The following is a 27,418-nucleotide window of genomic DNA, read 5'->3' on the forward strand; positions in this document are numbered from 1 at the left end:
CCTTCCCTTCCGAGCACTGCCATGCGCCCAAACAGTAGTTTTCTCCCGCATATGGGGTATCGGTGTAGTCAGGAGAAATTGCACAACAAATTTTGAGGGTCCATTTTTTCCTGTTACCCTTGTGAAAATAATAAAATGTGGGTCTAAAGCAAACTTTTCACAAAGTTAAATGTTCATATTTTCCTTTCAAATTGCTTCAGTTCCGGTGAAGCACCTGACAGGTTGGTAAACCTGAATGTGATTTTGAGCACCTTTTCCACATAATTTTTTAGGCCCTTATAAACACAAGTCATTTCCAACACATCACATTTTACCGAACCACAAAGCACAATGTGTCACGAAAAAACAAGATCTCAGAATCTGTGGGATCCGTTGAAGAGTTCCAGAGTTATTACCACAAAGTGACAGTGGTCAGAATTGTAAAATTTAGCCTGGTGAAGGTGAAATCCTAGCTGTATGTGTGACTGATTGGGGGTGTTTAGTTAGCGCCTGGACAAAGCTGGGATTTATATTAGAGTTTGATTTGGTGCTGTGCAAAGCAATAAAAACTGCATTTGTTTAGACCAAATCTGTATGGCCTGTGTGAATGCTACCCAGGGCCTAATGCCTACCACAGAAAGTGAATCCCTACAGCAATTATTCCTATTAATTGGGGTCAAATCTAATACATAACCCCAGAGGGGGCAATGTTATACAATTAAGGTCCATTAGGCTGAGAAAAACTTCAGAAAGGCCATATAAAAGCAGATCTACGTCCAATGGTAAGTCTGACCTGGCATTGGCGATGTAGCTGAGATCAGGGGGCAGCGCCCCGTTGTTGGATGCTCTAGCTGCTTCAGGGTTGGGGTACGGCTTTGGGAAACGATCAGACAGCTTACCAGGACGGGTAAACATCTCGCCGTTGTCATCAGGGCCGTCAAGGATCTCAAACTAAAAAGACAATAAAAGCAGCTTCTAAAAATCCAATATTGGGGTTATGAGCGTAGGAAATACCTTCGAGGTTTGCCCACCCCACCACTCACCTCCTCAGCGAGGGCTTTGGCTTCAGCCTCTGTGTGAGACACACCGACCAGATTCCTGAAGGCGAGGTAGTCCATACTGTGACAGGCGGCGCACACCTGCTTGTACACCTGATAGCCACGGCGGACGCTGAGCGAGAGAACAAGCGTGACCGTTACAACGTTACCTATATGATGAGGTTCACCAATGGCAGCTGCCGCCCACCCCGGCCCCCTTGTGTGTCCCACAATGCAGGGAGAAACACACATTACTCTGCTCAGGTTTTAATTTGCTTACGGCTAAAACCTCTTTAGCACATGTGCGAGTGGCATCATAAGGTTCCACCTCATGGCATTACCTGGCATGATCCAGGGAGGACAGGTAGCCGGCGTGGCTCCAGGGGTAGCTCGGAGCATGAAGTTCCAGGTCGGTTGCTTTAACAGAATTGTGGAGAGCAAACAGCAATCCTGCTCCTCCGGCGGCGGCGACACCGATGGTGGACAGTGCCAGTCTCCTACCCCGGGACAGAGAGGAGAACGACATGTTGGCCTGCAACAGGAGCGAGAGAGGGGTTAAATAATGAAAGTACAACATGGACTGCCATAGAATACATGAATTAATCTGTGAGGTCAAGCACCAGGATATTCCGCTGTGGGAACCGCAGAAATATATCAACCCGGGTGATAGATATAGAGGAATTTGGAGTCTAGGATGGCGAAAATCTGCTCCGGTATCAGGCGGTCACATCACTTCACTCGGAGGTTCCTGAGAAATCAAGTCCAAGTAAACTGTGTCCATGGGTGATGACGACTTTGGTGGAGATGCGGGGTCTGTCTGGTGTAAGGCTGAGGTGATATGACAGGCGGTGTAAGGGTTTATTCACCTCAGGAGCGCGCATGGGGAACGCTCAATGGCTGCCCAAAAAGGGAGACGATCTGGAAATAGGGCCTCAATGGATCACAGCCGTCTATAAACCTGTGTGATCTGTAGAGTAACTGTTCATTAAATCAGCATCTGATACTGTAGAAAACATCATGCTAGGGGGAGCACGAGTGGCTAACAAGTGGGCTGAAACGTGTCATGGCCAAAGTCTCTCTGTACCTCGCGCCACCGGCAACCTCCGGGGGGGGGGGGGGGGGGGGGGGGGGGGCGCGCCACCAGCAACCTCCGGGGGGGGCGCCACCGGCAACCTTTGGGGGGGAGGGGGGGGGGGTGCGCCACCGGCCACCTCCGGGGGGGGCGCCACCGGCAACCTTTGGGGGGGGGGGTGCGCCACCGGCCACCTCCGGGGTGGGGGGGAGGGGGCGACCACCGGCCCGGAAGATAAGCTACGTTTGTTTTATTGAGCACATTAAGGATATTCAAAAGGGTGACTTAAGTGCTGAACAGCCCCTTTAAGGACACGTGGTATATGAGCATTGGGTATCGGCTAGAGCTGGTCATCGACCTTCATCAGTCACTGGATCCCGTATGGAGACCACACTGCGGCCTGGATAACCCATCTGTACACCCGGGCCGTAACTGGCATCTATAATTAGTAGGGGAATTATTGCACTTGTGCGGAGCCATACTTAGTATTGCTTCCCGCCATTAGTTACAGCAGATTTAAGCTCCTGCAGCCTGGTCTTGTGTGGAGCAATGATGCGTGCTCGCCCCACACATTGTGAATGGACAGCTTAGGGCAGTCTCACCATTTCCAGAAGTCCCAGACTGCGAGCATGTGCACCACTGCTCCAAGCAAATCCGGGCCGCAGAGCCCCTTCCGTGCAGATTCTTAGCCCCAATCTGAGATTCACAGGGGTCCTAGCGATTTAACGTTATGCCCCATTTTACGGAAAGGATGACTTGTTTTTCTCAGCACCCACGAAAGAAAAGAGGTGCGCAGTCTAGACCGGTCATCGCCATCTACAGAAAGAGCAGATCAAATACATTTACATCACAACCATTCATCCCAGGCAGAAAGTCACAATTGGCACAGGATTCTGCATTAACGTGAGACCACAGACACAGGGTCCCCCCCCCCCGCACAAACATGATCAGGTATGTGCAGCCCAGACATGGGAACTCAGCAGTCCCATAGACAATGGTAGACTGCTGCACAGCCCTGATATCAGGACCGCAGGGGGGACGCCGCCAACCAGACCAGCACATTCCTCCCATGCGTTATGAATCGTGAATAGCGCTGAAGAACGTGCCCAGATAACGTGTCCTCCAAGTATCTTGTAGCGCTCGTGGATTATGTTTGCGTCCCTGTGGCTATAGGATTTTGCGCCGTTAGCCTGAACACATGCACAGCTTGCCTGTTTGGGCATCCCCACGTGCTGAGGCGAACAGCCCCCAAATCCTCCAGCAACAGAGAAGACAAACAATATACGAGCACTACAAGAAAACACGTTATCTGAGCACATTCATCACTGATGGCAAACATGGGGCTTCATGGTGGTCCAACTGGTGAGCCCCACCTCCCACGTGGCCCCATCCTGGACATACTCAACCTCTGCTCCATTCATTGTCTATGGGACTAACGAGTGCAGCGTTCGGACTCCACTCATTCTCTGCATGACTGCTGAAAATCGGTGAAAACAGCACTTGTTAGTTCCACAGACAATGCAGCGGAAGGCGAGGGCAGCAATCGTTAGTTCCGTAGAAGATGGATGAAGCTGACACAAAAACACTCACTAAAATGTGGGCTCGCTCCAAGGAACCCACTTGGAAAAAAATCAGCAACTCCGGAACAGAATGAGAACAGCATCCAATTCAAGGTGATGAGTTTAATGAAAAGATTTATTCCGCCATAGACATACGTTTCGACCTGTAGCTGGTGTGTATCAAGTAAAGACCTGCTACGTTGTTCGTCTATGGCGGAACAAATCTTTTTGGAAACTCATCACCTTGGATTGGATGCTGCTCTCATTGTTTTGATGTTGATGAATAAAGCGGAGGCTGAGGACAGGACTTGTTAGTCCAATAGACGATGAAAGAAGCGGAGGTCGAGCACAGAACCCGTTAGTCCCACAGACGATGAATGGAGGCCGAGCGCAGCACTCAGTCCCATAGCCAATTAATGGAGATGAGGCCATGTGCATGTCCACTACACTCAAGACTGTGGGGAGCCCCAGCAGTCAGACCCCAGTAATCAGCAATTTACCGATAGGGCGCATCCATGACCAACCATTGGCCACGATGGCACATAAGACCGTACAGGGACAACACGAGCCCTGGCTGGTCCTGAGGGTCTGGATGGGTCTCCGTACTGTGGGGGCATGAACACCGCTGGTCCTGAGGGTCCAGGTGTCTCCTAACTGTGCTTAATGGTGAAACCAGGTTTATGTGTCCAAACCTTTTGTAGGTTTCGTCCTGAGGAAGGTCCTGCACGAACTCGAAACGTGTTGACCATTAACCTGCTTGAAATAAAGCTGTGAAGAATATCGTCCGCCATCCAAAAGCAGCGCAGATTCGGAGACACCCGGTGTCACCATTACCCTCGGTCTCTGGCCCTCTCTCCTCCTGTCTCCTGCAGCAGATGAGGCTTTTTACATGTTGCTTAGTTGCAACAAAACAAGGTGAGCGCACCCCCCCCCCACCCATGTTTTCAACCAGTCAAGACCCTATTTGCGCTTTATTTGCTCTCCAGATTTTCTACTTCTATCCTTACTGTGGGGCACGAGCCTGGTGGATCTGATGGGGTCTCCGTACTGTGGGGCACGAGCTCCGGCTGCTCCTGGGGGTGTCTGTACTGTGGGGGTACGAGCTCCGGCTGCTCCTGGGGGTCTCCGTACTGTGGGGGCACGAGCCCCGGCTGCTCCTGGGGGTCTCCGTACTGTGGGGGCACGAGCCCCGGCTGCTCCTGGGGGGTCTCCGTACTGTGGGGGCACGAGCCCCGGCTGCTCCTGGGGGTCTCCGTACTGTGGGGCACGAGCTCCGGCTGCTCCTGGGGGTGTCCGTACTGTGGGGGTACGAGCTCCGGCTGCTCCTGGGGGTCTCCGTACTGTGGGGGTACGAGCTCCGGCTGCTCCTGGGGGTCTCCGTACTGTGGGGGCACGAGCCCCGGCTGCTCCTGGGGGTCTCCGTACTGTGGGGGCACGAGCCCCGGCTGCTCCTGGGGGGTCTCCGTACTGTGGGGGCACGAGCCCCGGCTGCTCCTGGGGGGTCTCCGTACTGTGGGGGCACGAGCTCCGGCTGCTCCTGGGGGTCTCCGTACTGTGGGGGCACGAGCTCCGGCTGCTCCTGGGGGTCTCCGTACTGTGGGGGCACGAGCCCCGGCTGCTCCTGGGGGTCTCCGTACTGTGGGGGCACGAGCTCCGGCTGCTCCTGGGGGTCTCCGTACTGTGGGGGCACGAGCCCCGGCTGCTCCTGGGGGGTCTCCGTACTGTGGGGGCACGAGCCCCGGCTGCTCCTGGGGGGTCTCCGTACTGTGGGGGCACGAGCCCCGGCTGCTCCTGGGGGTCTCCGTACTGTGGGGGCACGAGCTCCGGCTGCTCCTGGGGGTCTCCGTACTGTGGGGGCACGAGCTCCGGCTGCTCCTGGGGGTCTCCATACTGTGGGGGCACGAGCTCCGGCTGCTCCTGGGGGTCTCCATACTGTGGGGGCACGAGCTCCGGCTGCTCCTGGGGGTCTCCATACTGTGGGGGCACGAGCTCCGGCTGCTCCTGGGGGTCTCCATACTGTGGGGGCACGAGCTCCGGCTGCTCCTGGGGGTCTCCATACTGTGGGGGCACGAGCTCCGGCTGCTCCTGGGGGTCTCCTTTCTGGGGGTACGAGCTCCGGCTGCTCCTGGGGGTCTCCATACTGTGGGGGCACGAGCTCCGGCTGCTCCTGGGGGTCTCCATACTGTGGGGGCACGAGCTCCGGCTGCTCCTGGGGGGTCTACGTACTGTGGGGGCACGAGCTCCGGCTGCTCCTGGGGGTCTACGTACTGTGGGGGCACGAGCTCCGGCTGCTCCTGGGGGTCTCCGTACTGTGGGGGCACGAGCTCCGGCTGCTCCTGGGGGTCTCCATACTGTGGGGGCACGAGCTCCGGCTGCTCCTGGGGGTCTCCATACTGTGGGGGCACGAGCTCCGGCTGCTCCTGGGGGTCTCCATACTGTGGGGGCACGAGCTCCGGCTGCTCCTGGGGGTCTCCATACTGTGGGGGCACGAGCTCCGGCTGCTCCTGGGGGTCTCCATACTGTGGGGGCACGAGCTCCGGCTGCTCCTGGGGGTCTCCATACTGTGGGGGCACGAGCTCCGGCTGCTCCTGGGGGTCTCCTTTCTGGGGGTACGAGCTCCGGCTGCTCCTGGGGGTCTCCATACTGTGGGGGCACGAGCTCCGGCTGCTCCTGGGGGTCTCCATACTGTGGGGGCACGAGCTGCGGCTGCTCCTGGGGGTCTACGTACTGTGGGGGCACGAGCTCCGGCTGCTCCTGGGGGTCTACGTACTGTGGGGGCACGAGCTCCGGCTGTTCCTGGGGGTCTACGTACTGTGGGGGCACGAGCTCCGGCTGCTCCTGGGGGTCTACGTACTGTGGGGGCACGAGCTCCGGCTGCTCCTGGGGGTCTCCATACTGTGGGGGCACGAGCTCCGGCTGCTCCTGGGGGTCTCCGTACTGTGGGGGCACGAGCCCCGGCTGCTCCTGGGGGTCTCCATACTGTGGGGGCACGAGCTCCGGCTGCTCCTGGGGGTCTCCGTACTGTGGGGGCACGAGCTCCGGCTGCTCCTGGGGGTCTCTGTACTGTGGGGGCACGAGCTCTGGCTGCTCCCTGGGGGTCTCTGTACTGTGGGGGCACGAGCCCCGGCTGCTCCTGGGGGTCTCCATACTGTGGGGGCACGAGCCCTGGCTGCTCCTGGGGGGTCTACGTACTGTGGGGGCACGAGCCCTGGCTGCTCCTGGGGGTCTCTGTACTGTGGGGGCACGAGCTCCGGCTGCTACTGGGGGTCTCCGTACTGTGGGGGCACGAGCTCCGGCTGCTCCTGGGGGTCTCCGTACTGTGGGGGCACGAGCTCCGGCTGCTCCTGGGGGTCTCCGTACTGTGGGGGTACGAGCTCCGGCTGCTCCTGGGGGTCTCCATACTGTGGGGGCACGAGCCCCGGCTGCTCCTGGGGGTCTCCGTACTGTGGGGGCACGAGCCCTGGCTGCTCCTGGGGGGTCTACGTACTGTGGGGGCACGAGCCCTGGCTGCTCCTGGGGGTCTCCATACTGTGGGGGCACGAGCCCCGGCTGCTCCTGGGGGTCTCCGTACTGTGGGGGCACGAGCCCTGGCTGCTCCTGGGGGGTCTACGTACTGTGGGGGCACGAGCTCCGGCTGCTCCTGGGGGGTCTACGTACTGTGGGGGCACGAGCTCCGGCTGCTCCTGGGGGGTCTCCGTACTGTGGGGGCACGAGCCCCGGCTGCTCCTGGGGGTCTCCGTACTGTGGGGGCACGAGCTCCGGCTGCTCCTGGGGGTCTCCGTACTGTGGGGGCACGAGCTCCGGCTGCTCCTGGGGGGGTCTCCTTTCTGGGGGTCTGGACAGATTCTTCTCTCACGGCTCCGGCGACATTTATGCTGAGGACACCCCTGCGCCATCTCCGGCCGCTGCCACCTCCGCGCCCTCCCCGCGGTGACCCCGGAGCCCGCAGTGAGCCGTCTCCGCAGCCTTCGGGCCCGGCCTCCCTCTCTCTCCCCCGGTGACCTTCATTCACCGCCCGGTCACCGGCTCCCCGCTCCGCCCGACACCCTGCGGGACCCCCGGCTCCCTCCGTCACCTCCCCCGCTCCCCTCTCACCTGAGGAGCCACAGGCCAGGCTGCTCGCCCCCCGAGCTGCTGACCCGCCCGCAGCGACCTCCGTATCACCAGACACGCCGCCGCCATCTTTCCCGGCTAGAAGGGAAGTCACAGCTCCAGGCCCCGCCCTCACTGACAGCTGTGACATCGCTTCCCGTCGCCATCTTACCACTCCCAGTCACTGGAAGGACGCCTGGGCATCGGATCAGGATGAGAGGAGCAAAATGGCCGCGACGTCCTTAGCTGTGCGCAGGTGCAGGGCGCTGGGAGTCACATGACCATTTTCGGCGGGAAACGCTTCCATTTATGGCTGATTTGTGTTGTGTGTCACTGTCAGTGGTGGTCGTGGTGTCAGTGGTGACAGTTGTGGTGTCAGTGGTGGTCGTGGTGACAGTTGTGGTGGTCTGTCCCCAGCTGCGCCGCCGTGTACCGGAACAATAACTGACAGAAGCGCGGTTACAGGTGTGAGGGGAAATTCAGCAATATTCACATTATTAGGTGAGAGTGAAAAATGGCGACACAGTGCCCAAAGTATCAGCTCAGCCGGAGCGCTGCTCTGAGCGTTTTTACCTCACGTCTCCGTCTGGCGGCTGCGGATTCAGCTCAGTGGTCGGCGATAACCGCGGACGACTTTATCATCTTTATTAAATCTCTGAAGGGTGAAATGAGGGAAAAGTTGCAATTAGCTCTAATCACTTAAAGGGATCGTCCACCTCCAGTGACGTGTACTGTATGGTTTTTTTTACCGTGAACACTTTTGCACCGTTCAGCTTTACACGCTTTGTTTTCTTGCAAATTCACATTTGAAGGACGGATAAAAGTCAGGAACTTCCCCTCGGACTGTGGTAGGGAGCTGGCTGACTCAGTGCACTCCATCCAGCCATAGACAGCTCAGCTGGGTAACATTTGTAACCTTTCATTAGTCGGTGTTGTCCATTGGACTCCAGCTGAGTTTGTTTTCCTGGTATTTCCACAAGTATGGAAGGTCGGTAACCGTGTGTTTCGGACGCTTCCTATGTAGTGTCCGGCCCGTCCTCTGCTGAGGTTACAGGTGTCACAAGGACATCGGCCGAGGGTCTGTATGCTGCTATTATGCCCGGGGACAGTTGTTGTCCTTTGACCATCATTATGTTTTCATGTAGCTGCAATTTACCACAATGCCTCGCTCTTTCTGTGACTCTTCTTCTCTCACTTCATGTTCTTTCTGGTCAACACCATCTTGGTAGAATCATACATTGGAGCTGGAGGGTGGATTTCCCTGTTACCACTGTGGCACCCCAGGAGTTCAGGTACCACAGTGGTATTGCCTTCCTCTCGGGGAGGGTAATGCCATGCCTGGAGACAGGAGGAATCCCTTTGGCAGGTAACCTTACATGCAACACTTTCTGACTCCAGGCCAGAAGGGGGAGCGCTGCACCCGACTTAAGGGGAGCTACTCTCTCTGGTCGGGAGGATTAGGCAGTTGCTAGGCCGACAAGCAGACAGTTGACAGATGGTAGCAGACAGTGAAGGAGCACAAAGGTACTTAGGAGCTAGAGAAAGACTGCTACTGGGCCTCTCTAAGCTGAGCGCGGAAACCGGGTACCGAGAGGCTGAGGGGGACTGCAAGCCCCACGGCTGAACCGGAGGGCAGGAAACTAAAAGGGACTTTCCCACATAATACCTGAGCTACAGCAGCAAATCAGAGTCCGGAGTCACCGTGAACAGAGACCTAAAAAAGATGGCTCAAGTTGCCTACCGTGCAGGTACTTCCCCTGGACAGGGAAGAAAGAGCGCCTTGTTAGAGAGCTACAGGCAGCAAGGGATTACAGACTAGCGCATAGTGGAAGGCTCCCAAACTGACCTGTCAAGGGGATTCCCTGGACTCCAGCTCCACCTGTTACCCTGGACTGAGGCTGAATACCATCTCAGTAAACCAGGTAAAGACTGCTACCCTGTGTCCTCGAATTTATTTGCGGCATTCACCATTCCTGCCAAATACACTGAGAGCCCTGGGGATACTGCTTCACCGGTGGGAAGCGACACCATCTTTGCTGCAGCACCATCGCCCCCAGAGGACCCTTTTAAGCAGCGTCGGTCACCTCTGACTGAGAACCACAGGTGGCGTCACAAACTTTCCTTATTTTCACAACCCCTTTAAAGACCGTCCCTTTTACTTGGGCATCCAGGGCCATGGACCGGGTCACTGCCACCGTGACCACCCCTTTAATTGCGACCCGGTACCGAGTACCCCACAGCCCTGACGGGCGACTCAATTTGGTGTCACGAACAGGATGTACTGACCCTTTGAAGTGGGTCTTGTGCGCCTAAGGACTGTACTTAACCCCTATCTGACCTCGGACGGGATAGTACGTCCGAGGTCAGATCACCTGCTTTGATGCAGGGCTCCGCGGTGAGCCCGCATCAAAGCCGGGACATGTCAGCTGTTTTGAACAGCTGACATGTGCCCGTAATAGGCGCGGGCAGAATCGCGATCTGCCCGCACCTATTAACTAGTTAAATGCCGCTGTCAAACGCAGACAGCGGCATTTAACTACCGCTTCCGGCCGGGCGGCCGGAAATGACGTCATCGCCGACCCCCGTCACATGATCGGAGGTCGGCGATGCTTCAGAATGGTAACCATAGAGGTCCTAGAGACTTCTATGGTTACTGATCACCGGTGGCTGTGAGCGCCACCCTGTGGTCGGCGCTCACAGCAAACCTCCATTTCTGCTACATAGCAGCGAACAGCAGATCGCTGCTATGTAGCAGAGGCGATCGAGTTGTGCCTGCTTCTAGCCTCCCATGGAGGCTATTGAAGCATGGCAAAAGTAAAAAAAAAAAGTAAAAAAAAATGTGAAAAAAATATAAAAGTTTAAATCACCCCCCTTTCGCCCCAATGAAAATAAATAATAAAAAAAAAATCAAATCTACACATATTTGGTATCGCCGCGCTCAGAATCGCCCGATCTATCAATTAAAAAAAAGCATTAACCTGATCGCTAAATGGCGTAGCGAGAAAAAAATTCGAAACGCCAGTATTACGTTTTTTAGGTCGCCGCGACATTGCATTAAAATGCAATAACGGGCGATCAAAAGAACGTATCTGCACCAAAATGCTATCATTAAAAACGCCAGCTCGGCACGCAAAAAATAAGCCCTCAACTGACCCCAGATCACGAAAAATGGAGACGCTACGAGTATCGGAAAATGGCGCAATTTTTTTTTTTTTTTTTTTTAGCAAAGTTTGGAATTTTTTTTCACCACTTAGATAAAAAATAACCTAGTCATGTTAGGTGTCTTTGAACTCGTACTGACCTGGAGAATCATAATGTCAGGTCAGTTTTAGCATTTAGTGAACCTAGCAAAAAAGCCAAACAAAAAACAAGTGTGGGATTGCACTTTTTTTGCAATTTCACCGCACTTGGAATTTTTTTCCCGTTTTCTAGTACACGACATGCTAAAACCAATGATGTCGTTCAAAAGTACAACTCGTCCCGCAAAAAATAAGCCCTCACATGGCCAAATTGATGGAAAAATAAAAAAGTTATGGCTCTGGGAAGGAGGGGAGTGAAAAACGAACACGGAAAAACGAAAAATCCCAAGGTCATGAAGGGGTTAAGAGACTTTAATAAGTTGTGTGCCAGAGACTTTAATGAGTTTCTAACACATCGCCATAACTGCGATGACCCTAACAGCGTACAGGATGGAGACAAGCTCTTAAAGGAGCAGTTCATTGAGGGACTCCTGTCCAGCACCCACAGTACCCAGCTATGCATCCTGGCCTTGCAAAACCCTGACCTGGACTTTGCGCAATTTAAAGACAGGGCCATCTGGGTGCTGCACGAACCTCAGCCCAGCCACACAGTTTCCCCTAGGCATCCAGCCCTCACCACCAGGAGGTGGCATCATATCCTCAGGTCCCCATTGAGGCCAACGCACAGATCCTGGATGATGATCCTTCCACAGGACTACACCTCCAGGTACAGGAACTGACAAAAAGCGTAGCTGCACTAGCCAGGACAGAGCAGTCCCTGCAGGAATCTCCGAAAGAAAATATCAAGCTGAGGACGTCCCCTGGCGAAGACCGAAGAGGATTCCACCGCCAGAGGAAGAGATAACGACCGCTATCATCAGGATGGATGACCCATCTGCCGCCGCTGCAAACAGGCAGGACATATTACAAGGTACTGTCATTTAAACAAGCTACCTCTGGAGCAGAGGGCCAACCCCCAGGAATAAGACAACCAGGCCCACAAAGTTGGCGAGCCAAGTACAACTGGTCCTCCCCATTGTGATCGAAGGCATCCCGATGAACGCTTTATTGGACACCGGTTCTCAAGTGACGACTATGCCTTTTATCCTATGTAAACGGTAGTGGGCTGACACAGAAATTACCCGTGGCCCAGATAGTGATTTAACAACAGGTGCCAGTAATGGTCAGCCTTTGCCACAGGTGGGGTACAAAGAGGTCACCATTAAGGTGGGGTGGGTAGAATTGAAGGCCCAAGGAATGGTGATTGTTAATATTGATCGACGTGAATGTAACCTTATGATGACCATTGATACTAATGTCATTGAAAATTGTCTTGCCGAGGTTATTGTCTTGTTACAACAGGTGGCCGAAACTGCTGGTTCCAGTGAGCAACGTGTCCTACAGAAAGAAATCAGAGTTCTGGTTCAGAGACAACAGGTAGAATTATCTGGTGGAGAAATTGGACTTGTCACAGTGAGTGATCCGATCCCCATTGCAATACCCCCCAGGAGTGAAATGTTAATATGGTGTCGGGCAGCAATAGGCCTCAGGTAAAGACTACCAGGCCCTGGTGGAACCTGTGTATTCAGATAGTAGGCCCACAATCCTGACAGCCAGAGGGGTGGTTGATGTCCGCAAGGGGAGGGCACCAGTACGTGTCCTTAACTGTGGAGAGAAAGAGGTCCACTTAACCAGATATGCCACACTTGCTAAACTGTTTGCTGTAAATAATAATGCAATACAGGCAACAGAACCCTTGGTCCTGTCCAACCAGGCGGAGGACAATGGCACTGCAGGACAATTGGAAGATTGGTGTCAGAAATTACACGTGGGCACTGACTCTACCCCATCACACCAAAAACAAGGGGCTTACTGGGTGGTCCATGAGTATGAGCGGGTATTCAGCAAACACCCACTAGATTTTGGGCAGGTAAAAGGGGTTCAACATCATATCCCACGGGAAATCATCCGCCCATAAAAGAGAAGTACCGACCTGTACCTCCAGCTCACTACCAATGTGCCAAAAGTATGTTACGATAGATGAAGGAGGCTGGGGTAATCAGAGATAGTTGTAGCCCCTGGGCAGCTCCATTAGTCCTTGTCAAGAAGAAAGATGGTACAATGAGGATTTGTGTTGATTACAGGCAGATAAACCGCATTACACATAAGGATGGCGACCCATTACCCAGAATTGAAGAGTGTCACGATATGATATGAAATATCATATAAGTAGTTTCTCTTGTTAGCAGGCTGCGGGCTAAAAGGCCCCCCTTCCCTTTCACTCAGCCAAGAGCTGCCTTGCCAATGTACATGGGGAAAGAGCATTTATTGCCTAAAGGAATTTTTATGACCAGGTTAGAATCTTCCTCCAGCAAGAACTGGATTCTAAGTCTCTAGAACACATGGAAGTTCTTTGTTCTGTTTTTGTAAGATATTACGCAAACCATTTAAGATAGGAACACAAAAATATATATTCTTTACGTCCCTCGGTGGATCCACCATGGTAAACCTAAGCTTCTAACTCCATCTGGTAAAGAAGTAGGGATTTCTGTTGTGAATTCTGTGGCAGAGCTCCCTCCTGTGGTCACAAGTGGTACTTCGGCTGGTTCTCTCTGTGAGCTTCCGTTGGTGGAGGAAAGTGGTACTGCGGCTTCTGAGTTTCCTTCCTCAGGTGATGTGGTGAAGTCGTTAGGTGCTGCTCTATTTAACTCCACCTAGTGCTTTGATCCTGGCCTCCAGTCAATGTTCTAGTATTGGACCTGTTTCCTCCTGGATCGTTCCTGTGGCCTGCTGCTCTGCATAGCTAAGTTCCTCTTTGCTATTTGTTTGCTGTTTTTTTCTGTCCAGCTTGTCAATTTGTTTTTTTCTGCTTGCTGGAAGCTCTGGGATGCAGAGGGTGTACCTCCGTGCCGTTAGTTCGGTACGGAGGGTCTTTTTGCCCCCTTTGCGTGGTTTTTGTAGGGTTTTGTGTTGACCGCAAAGTTATCTTTCCTATCCTCGCTCTGTTCAGAAAGTTGGGCCTCACTTTGCTAAATCTATTTCATCTCTACGTTTGTCTTTTCATCTTAACTCACAGTCATTATATGTGGGGGCTGCCTTTTCCTTTGGGGTATTTCTCTGAGGCAAGGTAGGCTTATTTTCTATCTTCAGGCTAGCTAGTTTCTCAGGCCGTGCCGAGTTGCATAGGGAGCGTTAGGCGCAATCCACGGCTGCCTTTAGTGTGGTTGGAGAGGATTAGGGATTGCGGTCAACAGAGTTCCCACGTCTCAGAGCTCGTTCTTGTTTTTTGGGTTATTGCCAGGTCACTGTATGTGCGCTGACCTCTATGTCCATAGTGGTACTGAATTACCTTTCATAACAGATTTCTCTGTAAATATGTATCCCAGATAGGACATATTTGATCTCATTACAATGCCCACGTTAATCCGAGATGAATGCTGGGTTTGTTATGACTATGACATGTTTTGTAGCGAAGTTATAGAAAATAGATAATTTTAAGGTTGAAGTACTCAGAATGTAGAGAGAGGAGGGTCTGGATAAGCCAGCCTTTCTGTGATGTCACTAGCTGCAGGTTTTAAGTTTGTGGTAGGCTCCCCAGCAGGATTTCTTGCCTTTTTCTTGGAGAGCCCTGAGCACGTCCAATAATAATAATAATAATAATTTTATTTATATAGCGCCAACATATTCCGCAGCGCTTTACAAATTATAGAGGGGACTTGTACAGACAATAGACATTACAGCATAACAGAAATACAGTTCAAAACAGATACCAGGAGGAGTGAGGGCCCTGCTCGCAAGCTTACAAACTATGGGGAAAAGGGGAGACACGAGAGGTGGATGGTAACAATTGCTTTAGTTATTCGGACCAGCTATAGTGTAAGGCTCAGGTGTTCATGTAAAGCTGCATGAACCAGTTACCTGCCTAAGTATGTAGCAGTACAGACACAGAGGGCTAATACTGCATAAAGTGTATGAGAACATGATGCGAGGAACCTTTTTTTTTTTTTTTTTTTTTTTTTTTATTATAAATAGGCCACACAGGGATCGTTAGGTTAATGCATTGAGGCGGTAGGCCAGTCTGAACAAATGAGTTTTTAGGGCACGCTTAAAACTGTGGGGATTGGGGATTAATCGTATTAACCTAGGTAGTGCATTCCAAAGAATCGGCGCAGCACGTGTAAAGTCTTGGAGACGGGAGTGGGAGGTTCTGATTATTGAGGATGCTAACCTGAGGTCATTAGCGGAGCGGAGGGCACGGGTAGGGTGGTAGACTGATACCAGGGAGGAGATGTAGGGTGGTGCTGAGCCATGGAGTGCTTTGTGGATGAGGGTAGTAGTTTTGTACTGGATTCTGGAGTAGATGGGTAGCCAGTGTAATGACTGGCACAGGGTAGAGGCATCGGTGTAACGGTTGGTGAGGAATATGATCCTGGCTGCAGCATTCAGGACAGATTGGAGCGGGGAGAGTTTTGCAAGAGGGAGACCGATTAGTAGAGAGTTACAATAGTCCAGACGAGAATGAATAAGTGAAACAGTCAGAGTTTTTGCAGAGTCGAAATTAAGAAAAGGGCGAATTCTAGAAATGTTTTTGAGATGCAGGTAAGAAGAGCGAGCCAGTGATCGGATGTAGGGGGTGAATGAAAGGTCAGAATCAAGGATGACCCCAAGGCAGCGGGCATGTTGCTTTGGAGTAATGGTGGAACCGCACACGGAGATGGCAATGTCAGGCAAAGGTAGGTTAGTAGAGGGAGAGAACACGAGGAGTTCAGTTTTTGACAGGTTTAGTTTCAGATAGAGGGAGGACATGATGTTAGAGACAGCGGTAAGACAATCACTGGTGTTTTCTAAAAAGGTCGGTGTGATATCGGGAGCAGAAGTGTATAATTGGGTGTCGTCAGCATAGAGATGGTACTGGAAACCAAATCTACTGATTGTTTGTCCAATAGGGGCAGTATACAACGAGAAGAGTAGGGGGCCTAGGACTGATCCTTGAGGAACCCCAACAGTAAGGGGAAGGTGAGAGGAGGAGGAACCAGCAAAACATACAGTGAAGGATCGGTCAGAGAGATAGGAGGAGAACCAGGAGAGAACGGTGTCCTTGAGGCCAATGGAGCGGAGCATAGTGAGGAGGAGCTGATGATCCACAGTGTCGAATGCTGCAGAGAGATCCAAGAGAATTAGCATGGAGTAGTGACCATTAGATTTAGCTGTCCCAGTCCAATGAACTGGGACGTATGGAAAAAACTCCACTAGCCTGGTTGCCTGCAATGCAATGAACTGAGAACATGTGAGTGTTATCTTTTCTCCTTTAATCCCCTTTATGTTATAATTACCTTGTACATATTTGCAATTGTCTCATTTGTAACATCTTTGTAAAATATTTTGATAAAGCACTGCCTAAATTTTGTGGGGTATATTATTTCATGCCAGTTCTTTCTCCATGCTGTAAAAACGTACCCTAAGTCTTCTGAAGGGAATTACGCTACTGTGTTGGGTTAGCTTCGGACCCGTGTAATCGAAGCTGGTGGCAGCATACGTTTTGTACTGGGTAGTTGGGTGTTGTAGCGACTGCGGCGTTGATAATTATTGTTCCTGCCTGAGCGGGAGTAGTTTATCACGTCGCTACAGCGTGCCCAATAGCCAGTACATAGCAGGCAGCCTGTCTGGCGACTAATTACCCAGGGTGCAGTACCTAATCTGACCTGAGAGTAAGGGGGGCGCCAGAGAGCTGCAAGTGTTGAATGGAACTGTAAGCGGGATATACATAAATCCCTGCAGTTCGTGGTATATCGAAGAGCAGTGGGATACCTAAAATAAGCCCCTGCTGTAAACTAAGAGGTCAATAGCCTTGTGTGTGTTTTTTCATCACATTGTGGAGTGGAGGAATAACTAAGATAAGCCCCCCTGCATATGTGATAGCCATCTGTTGGCCTAAAGTCACCCCGACCCGTGACGTAGGGGTGACGGTCACGATGTGAATCGTGACAAATTGGTGGCAGCGGTCAGGGATTCCTGACAAATTGGTGGCAAGGCGATGGGAGATATTAGAGCATTAGTGATTTGGTTTGAGCAATCATTCCTCTCACTAAAAAACTTGCAAAGTTCTTGCGAGGACTCTGCGCAAATATGTTTGGAGAACGAACTCAGTGTTTATTAGTCTTGAGACAATTGTGTACTGGTAATTATCCCCTCCCTTTCTCTTCGTTTATCTATCCTATCTTTTATTTGGCAACCATGGTTGTGCTGGGAGAAACCTTTTATAAGAAGCAGTTCAAGGACACTCTTATGGCCTTGTGCATGTCACAGCAGATTGACTGTGCGGGCAGGACCAAGGCTCAAATGGTCGCTGACCTGGTGCAATTTGAGGCCGACCAAGCCAGGCCACAGAGCCCAGAGGCCGCAGAAGCCAGCACAAGCGAATATGGTGCTGCAGCAGAGGTCCAACCACTGAATACGGGCCCTACTGGCAACCAGGGGGCTGCAGACCTCCTCCTGCAGCTGGCTCTGCAACAATGCTCCGCAGATGACCTAGAGAGACGTCTGCAGCTGATCCAGCAATACCAGGAGCGAGCCGAGCGATAGGCCCGAGCGGGAGGCTGAGAGAGCCGAGCGCCAAGCCCAGCGAGAACATGAACTGGAGATGCTCCGGCAGGGGGGGATGCCCTCCACCGCCCAGAGCCGTGAGCCCAGGAGCGCTCAGGTACCTAAGCCCCGGCCCAATCACTTTCCTGTTATGGAAAAGGACGGGGACTTGGACACGTTTCTGCGGGCCTTTGAGAAAGCCTGCAGACAGTACCGGCTGCCTACAGATGAATGGGCCCGATACCTGACACCAGGGCTGAGAGGCAAAGCTCTGGAGGCGTTTGCTGCCCTCCCTCAAGAACAAGATGGAGACTATGAGGCCATCAAGCAGGCTCTGATAGCCAAGTACCAGCTTACACCTGAGGTGTACCATAGAAAGTTCCGGACCCTTCAACGTGGCCCACACGACAGTTACAGTGATGTGGTGCATGGACTGGGGACCCACTTTGACCAGTGGACCCAAGGACTGTCAGTGACCACCTTTGTAGAAATACCTCAGTACTCAGTGACCCCGGCTTCGCAATACTACTGTGGTGAACAAAATAAATTACTTTATTTGCATATGAAAAAAACAAAAATTCGAGTGCGGCTGTTGTTTACTTATTTATGAAGTTACCATGGTTCAGCCTGCACCTTTCTACATTGACCAGAGTGCACGCCTTGGCTATTTCTATTTCGTATGTGGTTGGCGTCCTGCACCTGAAGCCATAGATGTCTACAGAAACATTTGCATTCGATGAGCCAGCAGCTACACGGATCCTAGCAAAGGTCACCAGCTCGGGCGAATTTTTGAAAATCCCAGCCCAAGAATTACGCACTAAAGATTACGAGCTTGAACGGAGGCGATTGGCTTCATTTGATTTACACTCTATCACTCTAGCTGAGTATCATAGACTAAGCAGAATACCGCGTGGTCTCAGGTGCCACCTGCGACCGACATTGTTTTCGGACAAACCCGACTATTGTGACAAGTTTCAAAAGATACTCAACAAATGTTCTTTGGACATTATTCTTCTCACTGTTGATTTTCTCCAGACAGCCATTTCAGAATCTGAGGGAAAGATCGCTTCCATCGAGGAACAACTGTCTACACTATTACCAGCGGCAGACTGGAGCTCCTTGAAAGCGAAAACTGACAAGGTAATCAAAGAACATCGCAAATTTTTACAAGAAAGAAAACGCTCCAAATTTCAGCGAGATTCCGAAGACTATTCCCAAAACCGAGTTTACAGATGGAACGACTCTGCTCCCTCAGGTACCAGGCAAGGCATCTCTGGCCCTCGGCGCCAGGGCTCATACAGTACGGACAGCGACAGTTCCTCAAACAGCTTCTCACAGAATCGTTTTTTATCCAAACGCCCGATCCCGAGACCCAACACTCGCCACGGAGGAGACCGATACGGAGGGCCACCCGGAAACACAGATCGTATGACGACAAGGTCCCAGGTAAGACCAGTAACTCGGTCATCAACATCTCCTCTTACACACTCAACCCGGCGGAACTAACTGTTCTGCAACGGGGTCTGTCCTTTTGTCCAACCCCACAATGGGATAAATTCAAACTTTCCCAGGACCTCCAACACTTCTTCCGTAATCTTCGCTTAAAGACTCATTTTGGACTTCTCCAAGATCCACCACGTAATAGGGTCCCCACATCTGTGGGTGATCCTATTCCTGTGTTAAGCATTGTCAACTTGGGTTTACGCAACACTAGCAGCTTCAACCCTCCACACAATTATCATGCCACTGAGGCATATATTGAACTGATTCAGAAGGATATCGACCGTATTCTTGAACAACACCAGACAGGGAATCTTCCTACATATAATAACATCTCTCCTGTCGAAAAACAAGCCCTTAATTCCCTTAGAAACAATAAAAGTATCACGATAAAGCCAGCTGACAAGGGGGGCGCTATCGTGGTACAGAACACTACAGACTACATATCTGAAATCCATAAACAGTTGTCTGATAGTACCACATACAAACATCTCCTCTGACCCCACCTCCACCATCAAAACACGTATCAGCGCTATCCTTCATAAATACCAGTCCCTCAAGACAATTGATTCTAAAACTGCTACCTTCCTTACCAACCCCAACCCTGTTACTCCCGTGATATATACACTTCCAAAAATTCATAAATCTCTCACCAACCCACCAGGACGACCAATTGTCGCTTCCACAGACTCCATTTTGGCCCCTATCTCAATTTACTTGGAAAAAATCCTGACTCCACTCACTAGGACAATGCGCTCGTTTATTTTAGACACCGGGCATTTCTTGCAAACCCTACGACAATTCTCACCCACGCCAATAGGTAGCATTCTTGTCACATTTGACGTGTGTAGCCTATATACTTCCATTAAACATGATCTAGGCCTAAAAGCAGTGGCGGATCTCCTACAACAATTCAATTTCACTGATGATTCCCGACAGTTCTGCCTTGAACTCCTGTCCTTAATTTTACATAATAATTTCTTTCTTTTTGGAGATCAATTCTATCTACAAACCCAAGGCACCGCCATGGGTGCGAATGTTGCACCGGCGTACGCCAATATCTACATGGACAACTATGAGAATGCCTATGTATACAACTATACCCTGTTCCGCACCTATAGCCGATGCTGGCTCCGATTCATAGACGACATCTTTTGTCTATGGACGGGCCCACACGACACCTTACTTAGGTTCACTGAATACCTCAATTCTATTAGGCCAGAACTACAATTTACATTAAACAGTAACCCTATGCAGATACCCTTCCTTGACACCTTGGTCATAAGAGAACCAAATGGCTGCCTCGCCACGGATATCTTCTCTAAACCCACCGACTCTAATAGTTTGCTTCACTATCAAAGCTGCCACCCAAACTCTAAACACAGCCTGCCTCGCTCTCAGTTTAAGCGTGTAGCACGCATTGTTTCAAAACCCAGCCTACTACCAGAGCGGCTGGAGGAGATATCCCAAAAATTCAGAGCCAGGGATTACCCTATAAGCCTGTTAAATGAAGAGAAAATGTTGGCCACAAACCCCTCCTTTTCTCCAAACACTCAACCCAAACCTGAAAGAGTCCCGTTTGTCCACTCCCACCATCCCGTTATGCCCGTGGTGTATGAATGTTATGAGGATCTGTTTATACCAAGGAAGGTGACGGGCACAAGGGGGCATTCTTTGCGTCTGGAGGAGAGAAGGTTTTTCCACCAACATAGAAGAGGATTCTTTACTGTTAGGGCAGTGAGAATCTGGAATTGCTTGCCTGAGGAGGTGGTGATGGCGAACTCAGTCGAGGGGTTCAAGAGAGGCCTGGATGTCTTCCTGGAGCAGAACAATATTGTATCATACAATTATTAGGTTCTGTAGAAGGACGTAGATCTGGGTATTTATTATAATGGAATATAGGCTGAACTGGATGGACAAATGTCTTTTTTCGGCCTTACTAACTATGTTACTATGTTACTATGTTACTAATAGGTAATTCAGAACCACAATGGACCTTGAAGTTCAGAGCACACAAGTGACCTGACAAAACCCACAAAACATAGGACGAGCTCTGAGAAGTGGGAACTCTGCTGACCGCAATCCCTAAACCTATCAAACCACACTAGAGGTAGCCGTGGATTGCGCCTAACGCTCCCTATGCAACTCGGCACAGCCTGAGAAACTAGCTAGGCCTGAAGATAGAAAAATAAGCCTACCTTGCCTCAGAGAAATTCCCCAAAGGAAAAGGCAGCCCCCCACATATAATGACTGTGAGTTAAGATGAAAATACAAACACAGAGATGAAATAGATTTAGCAAAGTGAGGCCCGACTTACTGAATAGACCGAGGATAGGAAAGATAGCTTTGCGGTCAACACAAAAACCTACAAACAACCACGCAGAGGGGCAAAAAGACCCTCTGCACCGACTAACGGTACGGAGGTGCTCCCTCTGCGTCTCAGAGCTTCCAGCAAGCAAGCAAAACCCAAAAAGCAAGCTGGACAGAAAATATAGCAACAAAAGTAACACAAGCAGAACTTAGCTTATGCTGAGCAGACAGGCCACAGGAACGATCCAGGAGGAAGCAAGACCAATACTAGAACATTGACTGGAGGCCAGGATCAAAGCACTAGGTGGAGTTAAATAGAGCAGCACCTAACGACTTAACCTCAACACCTGAGGAAGGATACTCAGAAGCCGCAGTACCACTCGTGACCACAGGAGGGAGCTTGATCACAGAATTCACAACATATGACGTTATCCGCAAGCACTGGCCTCTCCTTAAACAAGCATACCCCCACATTAAGGCTTTTTCCACACCTCCGCTGATGTGTAAACGTAGGCCTAACAGCATTAGGGACAAAGTGGTCAAAGCCGACATTGGTAGCTTCACTAGAGTGCCCAGACTGACCTTCCTCAGCACCGAAAGGAATGGTACATTTCCTTGCTTGAGATGTGCATGCTGTTCAAATGTCATTAAATCTGGCTCAATCACCCACCCTCATTCCGGCAAACAGTCTAGAATCAATGGATTTTTCACATGCGATTCCAACAATGTCATTTACGCAGTGAAATGCCCCTGTGGACTTCTTTATGTCGGTGAGACGACACAACATATCCGGGATCGGATTGCGTCTCACAAATCTACCATAAGATGCAAGAAAACGTGGCTTCCTCTCCCCTATCACTTTGCGTCCGCCAACCACTCCATTTCACAATTACGATTTCAAGTACTTGAGCAGGTGGACAGACCACGTAGGGGTGGTAACCACGTCAAACGGCTGAGGGAACGTGAAGCGCATTGGATCTACACCCTCCAGACCCTCACACCAAAGGGCCTCAACCGTGAACTTGATCTGGTTTGCTGATGGTATACTGTTGATCCTCCGGTCCTCTGCTATAGGGTCATAGTCTCCATTGTACCATACTTTAGAGTTTGTATTTTACTGCATTTTCATGTTTTTGTCAGGAAGGGCTGACTTACTGTCGTTGTTACTTTTCCACATACTAACCTTCTCTTAATACTTTTAGGCCATCTGACCCTCACTATTTGTCACATCCTTCTGGGGTAAGTACCTATTACCCAATTTTGGTCATCATTTTATTTTTATTTATTTTTTTTATTTTTTTCTCAAATCAAAAAATAAAATAATAAACTTTTCATTTGTTGCTTTTTACTTATACTTTGGTTCCACAATTTTTGTTTTATTTATTTTATCTATATACTTCCTTACTTTTCCTTTTTTTCCGTTTTTTTCCCCCAACTTTTATTTTTATTTTTAATTTTTATTTTTATATTTATTTTTATTCTTTTTATTTCTTATTTTCATTATTTTTATTTGTTTATTTTTTATTTTTTATTTCCATTATTTTTCCTCTTCTTATTGTTTTCACATTTATCATTTTTTCTAGTATCATTATTATTTCTAGTATCATTATTTTTCATTATTTTTCACTATTATTTTTCACCAGTTCTCTATATATATTTTTTCATAATTTCTTTATTTTTCGTTTTTTCTTCCTACATAACATTTTATTTATTTTTTATTTTATTTTTTCCATTGCCCCATTCTTATTTCTATTATTTTTATTTTTTCCCGATTATTTTTCTTTTATTTCTTTATCTTCTTCTCATCTCTTCATCTCCATCTCCACTGCGTTCTCCTTTTACTATATTTACCATATTTACCACTTCTGCCATACCCCCTATGGCTCCTATCACCCTCCTCTCTGCCTTTACCTACAGCCCAGCCTCTTACATCTTACATCCTTCTCCCTCTCTCAGGCTCTCCTTTATCATACTCTGCCCCCATCCCCACACTATACCGATGCCCGCCCTCTCAGCGCTCTCTCTCTGACTGCGCTGGTGTCCCTTCTCTCCCCTCTTGGGTTCTCGCACTGCGCATGCTCCCCTGTTATGCTCTGCCTCCTTCTGTGCAGGAGGCATGAGGGGCTCTGCGCCACTACCCCCGACCCTCCCAGTGCGCAGGCGCCACCTTCGGACGTTTGCATGCCCCATTCTGTTATACCCTGCCTCCTTCTGTGCAGGAGCCATGATTGGCTCTGCGCCTCTACCCCCGACCCTCTCAGTGCGCAGGCGCCACCTTCGGATGTTTGTATGCCCCATTCTTCCTGCGCTTGTTTTGCGCTCCAGCCCTCGGTCCTGCACCCTTACTAGTTCACAGCCGCATTCCCCGCGCCGGCTTCATATTCTAGCCCTCGGCCCTGTACCCCTGAGTGCGCAGCCGCACTTCTCTCTCTGGCTCTGCGCTCCAGCCCTCACTCCTGTTGTGCACTTCCTGTGCCGCCCCTTATTAATCCCACTGACTGCCCACGGCTCCACACATCACCGCAGGTACGCCAGCACACCGGATCCGCAGGTACTCTTTATTTCTTTATTTTTTGTTCCCTTCCTACCCTTCAGGCTGTGTTCCTCCCGCCTACACCACAGCTGATCCCTGCTCTTTGCATTTTCTTACAGCGCATACTGGGAATTCTTTTCCCCTTCCCTGACTTACCTTTCTCTGCATCTTCACCTAACGGTATGTTATGTACCTTCAATCCCCTTCTTCCCCCTTTCACATATCTTCATTCCACTTAATCTTATATCATTCCCTTTCTACAGTTTTTCTCTGGATCCTGCCTCATGTTATTACCTGTCCCGCATCTTCGGGGTACCCTCCACTTTTCTCTTTCTACAACAAGGTTAGTCGCCCTTTCCCTTACTACTATTACTCGCATTGATGTGCTCAGAACCTTACCTCTGGATGCCATTCGTCGACACCACGCCAATCTTCATGTTAGCTCTATGAATGTATTTTTCACTATTTCAACTATTGGCATGAGTTGTATATTTTTTGTATATTTTTTTTGTATATATTTTGTGTATATTTTATGTATATTAAGTGTCTGTATTGGGTAGATATCACTGTATATAGCCTTACAAACTAACAGTTGTTGTACATGTATAGCACGGTTTTTTTGTTTCTTCGTTTTTGTATTTCAATGTTCATATCAGTAATATTTTGTAATCTTCATTGTTTTCTAGTGAGGTTTGACAAAGGCCCACAACAGGGCCGAAACGTTACCTCAGTACCTATATATGATTGTGGTGACCCTGGCTTCGCAATACTACTGTGGTGAACAAAATAAATTACTTTATTTGCATATGAAAAAACCAAAAATTCGAGTGCGGCTGTTGTTTACTTATTTATGAAGTAACCACCTTTGCACAGCTGCGAGACCTGATGATCAAAGACCAGTTCTTTCATCTTTGCCCAGCTGAGGTGGGACAGTTCGTGATGGACAGAGAACCCAAAGACGTGACGAAAGCAGCGCAGATTGCCGATGCCTATGAGGCCAACCGTAGATCGGAAGTGCGGAAGCCAGTCACCACAGCTGGAGAGGGGGTAAGCCTGCAACCAACGCCAGTACCCCTGCCAGCCAACACACCAGAGGTCCTGGCCCCGTGGCCAACAACACCAGACCTACCACCGAACCTCGCAAGTGTTACTTCTGCAATCGGACTGGTCATCTCAGTCCCTCCTGTCCAGACAAGCAGAAGTACACCCCAGCCAAGGCCCCAGGGCCTAATGCAGCAGTTCTTTTGGTGGGTGGTGTGGTTGGGAGGGTGTGTGACAACGTACAGCACGTCACGGTGGGAGGCCATGTTGCTACAGGCCTCAAGGACACCGGGGCTGAACGAACCCTCATCCGACCCGAACTGGCGGCCCCTGAAGAAATCATTCCGGGGAAAACCCTAACTGTCACGGGGATTGGGGGCATCAGCTGTCCCTTACCAATGGCCCGGGTTTATCTTGATTGGGGTGCCGGGAGCGGGGTGAAGGAAGTGGGGCTGTCTGATAATTTGCCCACTGATGTTTTGTTGGGGACTGATTTGGGGAGGATGGTTGCATACTACGTCCCTGACACCCCTCCCCAATCTGCTAATAAGGGTAACGTTATCCCTGATGATGATGGGAAATCGCATGTGTTACCTGACCATGCCTTATCTTGTAATGATGCATCTAATAACCATTTTTTCCCTAGGATTGATGGTGAAAATGTTGTACCTGTGCCAACTGAACCTGATAATGATTTTTCTGTGAAGGTTAATGTGTCCATAGGTACAGGCGTGCCCAGCCACGTCGCTCTGCGGAGTGAGATGGCTGAGGAACCACTAACAGGGGCAAGTATCGGTGTAACGGGGTCTACTGTGCTGTAGTACCTCTTTCAGCACCCCCCGTGTTTCAGGAGGTCCATTCTGCTTTTGCTGGATTCTGAATGAAGGACGCTGGCTAGGATTTCTTGATTACATGGGAGCATATAAAAGCTGACTGCTACTCCACGTATTTCCAGTCTAAAAGAACACACTTTAATTACAGCACACAGAATATATAACACAGAGACACAGGGCCGGCCAATAGAAAAAACAGGCCAGACACACATTACAATAGCTGCAGGGGTCCGTAGCCTGCTGGTATTTACTGGGGAAATTACAAAGGTGGGGGGAGGACAGAAGGGGGATATCTTGTCCTCTCTGCCCAGGGATGCAGCCTGTGGACTGATGCATTTCACATGGAACCTATTTTACATAATATATATATAGCATAACATATTCTTGGTGCTGGGGGTTCTGTAACACGGCTCCCCTTTTCAGCGACTCGATCGGCATACACAGTCTGATCCTTAACAGATCGGTTTGGGGATGACCGAAGTTTATCGGGTTGGTACAAGTTCCGTTTGTCGACTGAGTCCATCGGCATTACCGTTTTGTTTGCTGGGTCTGTAGTGGATGGTGAAGTCCAGAGGTTGTAGGGCTAAACTCCACCGCAGTAAGCTGGCGTTGTCTCCGGAGACCCGATTAAGCCAGACTAGGGAATTATGGTCCGTTAGGAGGGAAAACTGTCGTCCATACAAATATGGTTGTAACTTTTTGAGTGCCCATACTATTGCCAGGCACTCCTTCTCGATGGCCGCATAGCTCACTTCACGGGGCAGTAGTTTCCGACTCAGGTAAGCTACCGGGTGTTCTTGGCCGTCCGGCCCAACTTGGCTTAGTACTGCCCCCAAACCAAACATAGAAGCTTCTGTGTGAAAAAGGAACTGTTTAGTTGGATCGGGTGCGGCCAATACAGGGGTATTGGTGAGGGCATCCTTTAGCTGGCACAAGGCTTCCTCACACTCTGGGGTCCAGGTTACCTGGCGGGGTTGGTTCTTACGGGTCAGATCAGTGAGGGGCTTGGCCACGCTGCTGTAATTGGGAACAAATTTCCTGTAATACCCCGCTGTCCCTAGAAACGCCATGACCTGTGTTTTAGTGCGTGGGGTGGGCCATTTGGCTATGGCCTCAATCTTGGCTGGTTATGGTCTCTGTTTCCCACTTCCCACCCAATGCCCTAAATACTGAACGTCTGCTTTGCCCACATGACACTTGTTTGGGTTCAGGGTGATTCCGGCCTTGTGGATCCTGTCTAATACTGTCTCTAGGTGATGTAGATGCTCTTCCCATGTCGCACTGTAGATGGCGATGTCATCCAGGTAAGCACACGCATAGTCCTGGAGACCATCCAGAAGCCGGTCAGCCAACCTCTGGAAGGTCGCCGGGGCAGTCTTCATCCCAAATGGGGTGACTCCGGTGAGGTTGGACGCGATGGCCCCTTATCTAGATAGGTTCCCTGATAGGGAGAGGGCAGAGTTACTCCGGGCCGGGTTTGATGTTGGCTTTTGTATACCGGCCCCGGGTTTTGCGGTACCACCGACGTTAAAGAATCTTAGATCGGCCGAGTTGCACGCATCAGTAGTGTCTGAAAAGTTAGGCAAAGAGGTGGCGTTGGGTAGGATGTCGGGTCCGTTTCCCACTCCCCCTTTGGATGAT

General features: G+C 50.5%; 1 protein-coding gene across 1 annotated transcript in view; it reads right to left on the reverse strand.

The window, feature by feature from the left end:
* Nucleotides 1-7,873, reverse strand: part of CYC1 (cytochrome c1) — a 28,813-nt gene extending 20,940 nt beyond the window's left edge. Inside the window, exons 1-4 of the mRNA XM_069732057.1 lie at nt 7,743-7,873; nt 1,358-1,548; nt 1,023-1,149; nt 773-930 (exon numbers count right to left, since the gene is read on the reverse strand). Of these exons, the coding sequence (XP_069588158.1) occupies nt 773-930; nt 1,023-1,149; nt 1,358-1,548; nt 7,743-7,829 (563 nt within the window). The 5' untranslated portion in view covers nt 7,830-7,873. The remainder of the gene's footprint in view (nt 1-772; nt 931-1,022; nt 1,150-1,357; nt 1,549-7,742) is intronic.
* Nucleotides 7,874-27,418: the final 19,545 nt, after the last annotated feature.

Source organism: Ranitomeya imitator, chromosome 6 (assembly GCF_032444005.1).
Source record: "Ranitomeya imitator isolate aRanImi1 chromosome 6, aRanImi1.pri, whole genome shotgun sequence".
Lineage (NCBI taxonomy): Eukaryota > Metazoa > Chordata > Amphibia > Anura > Dendrobatidae > Ranitomeya > Ranitomeya imitator.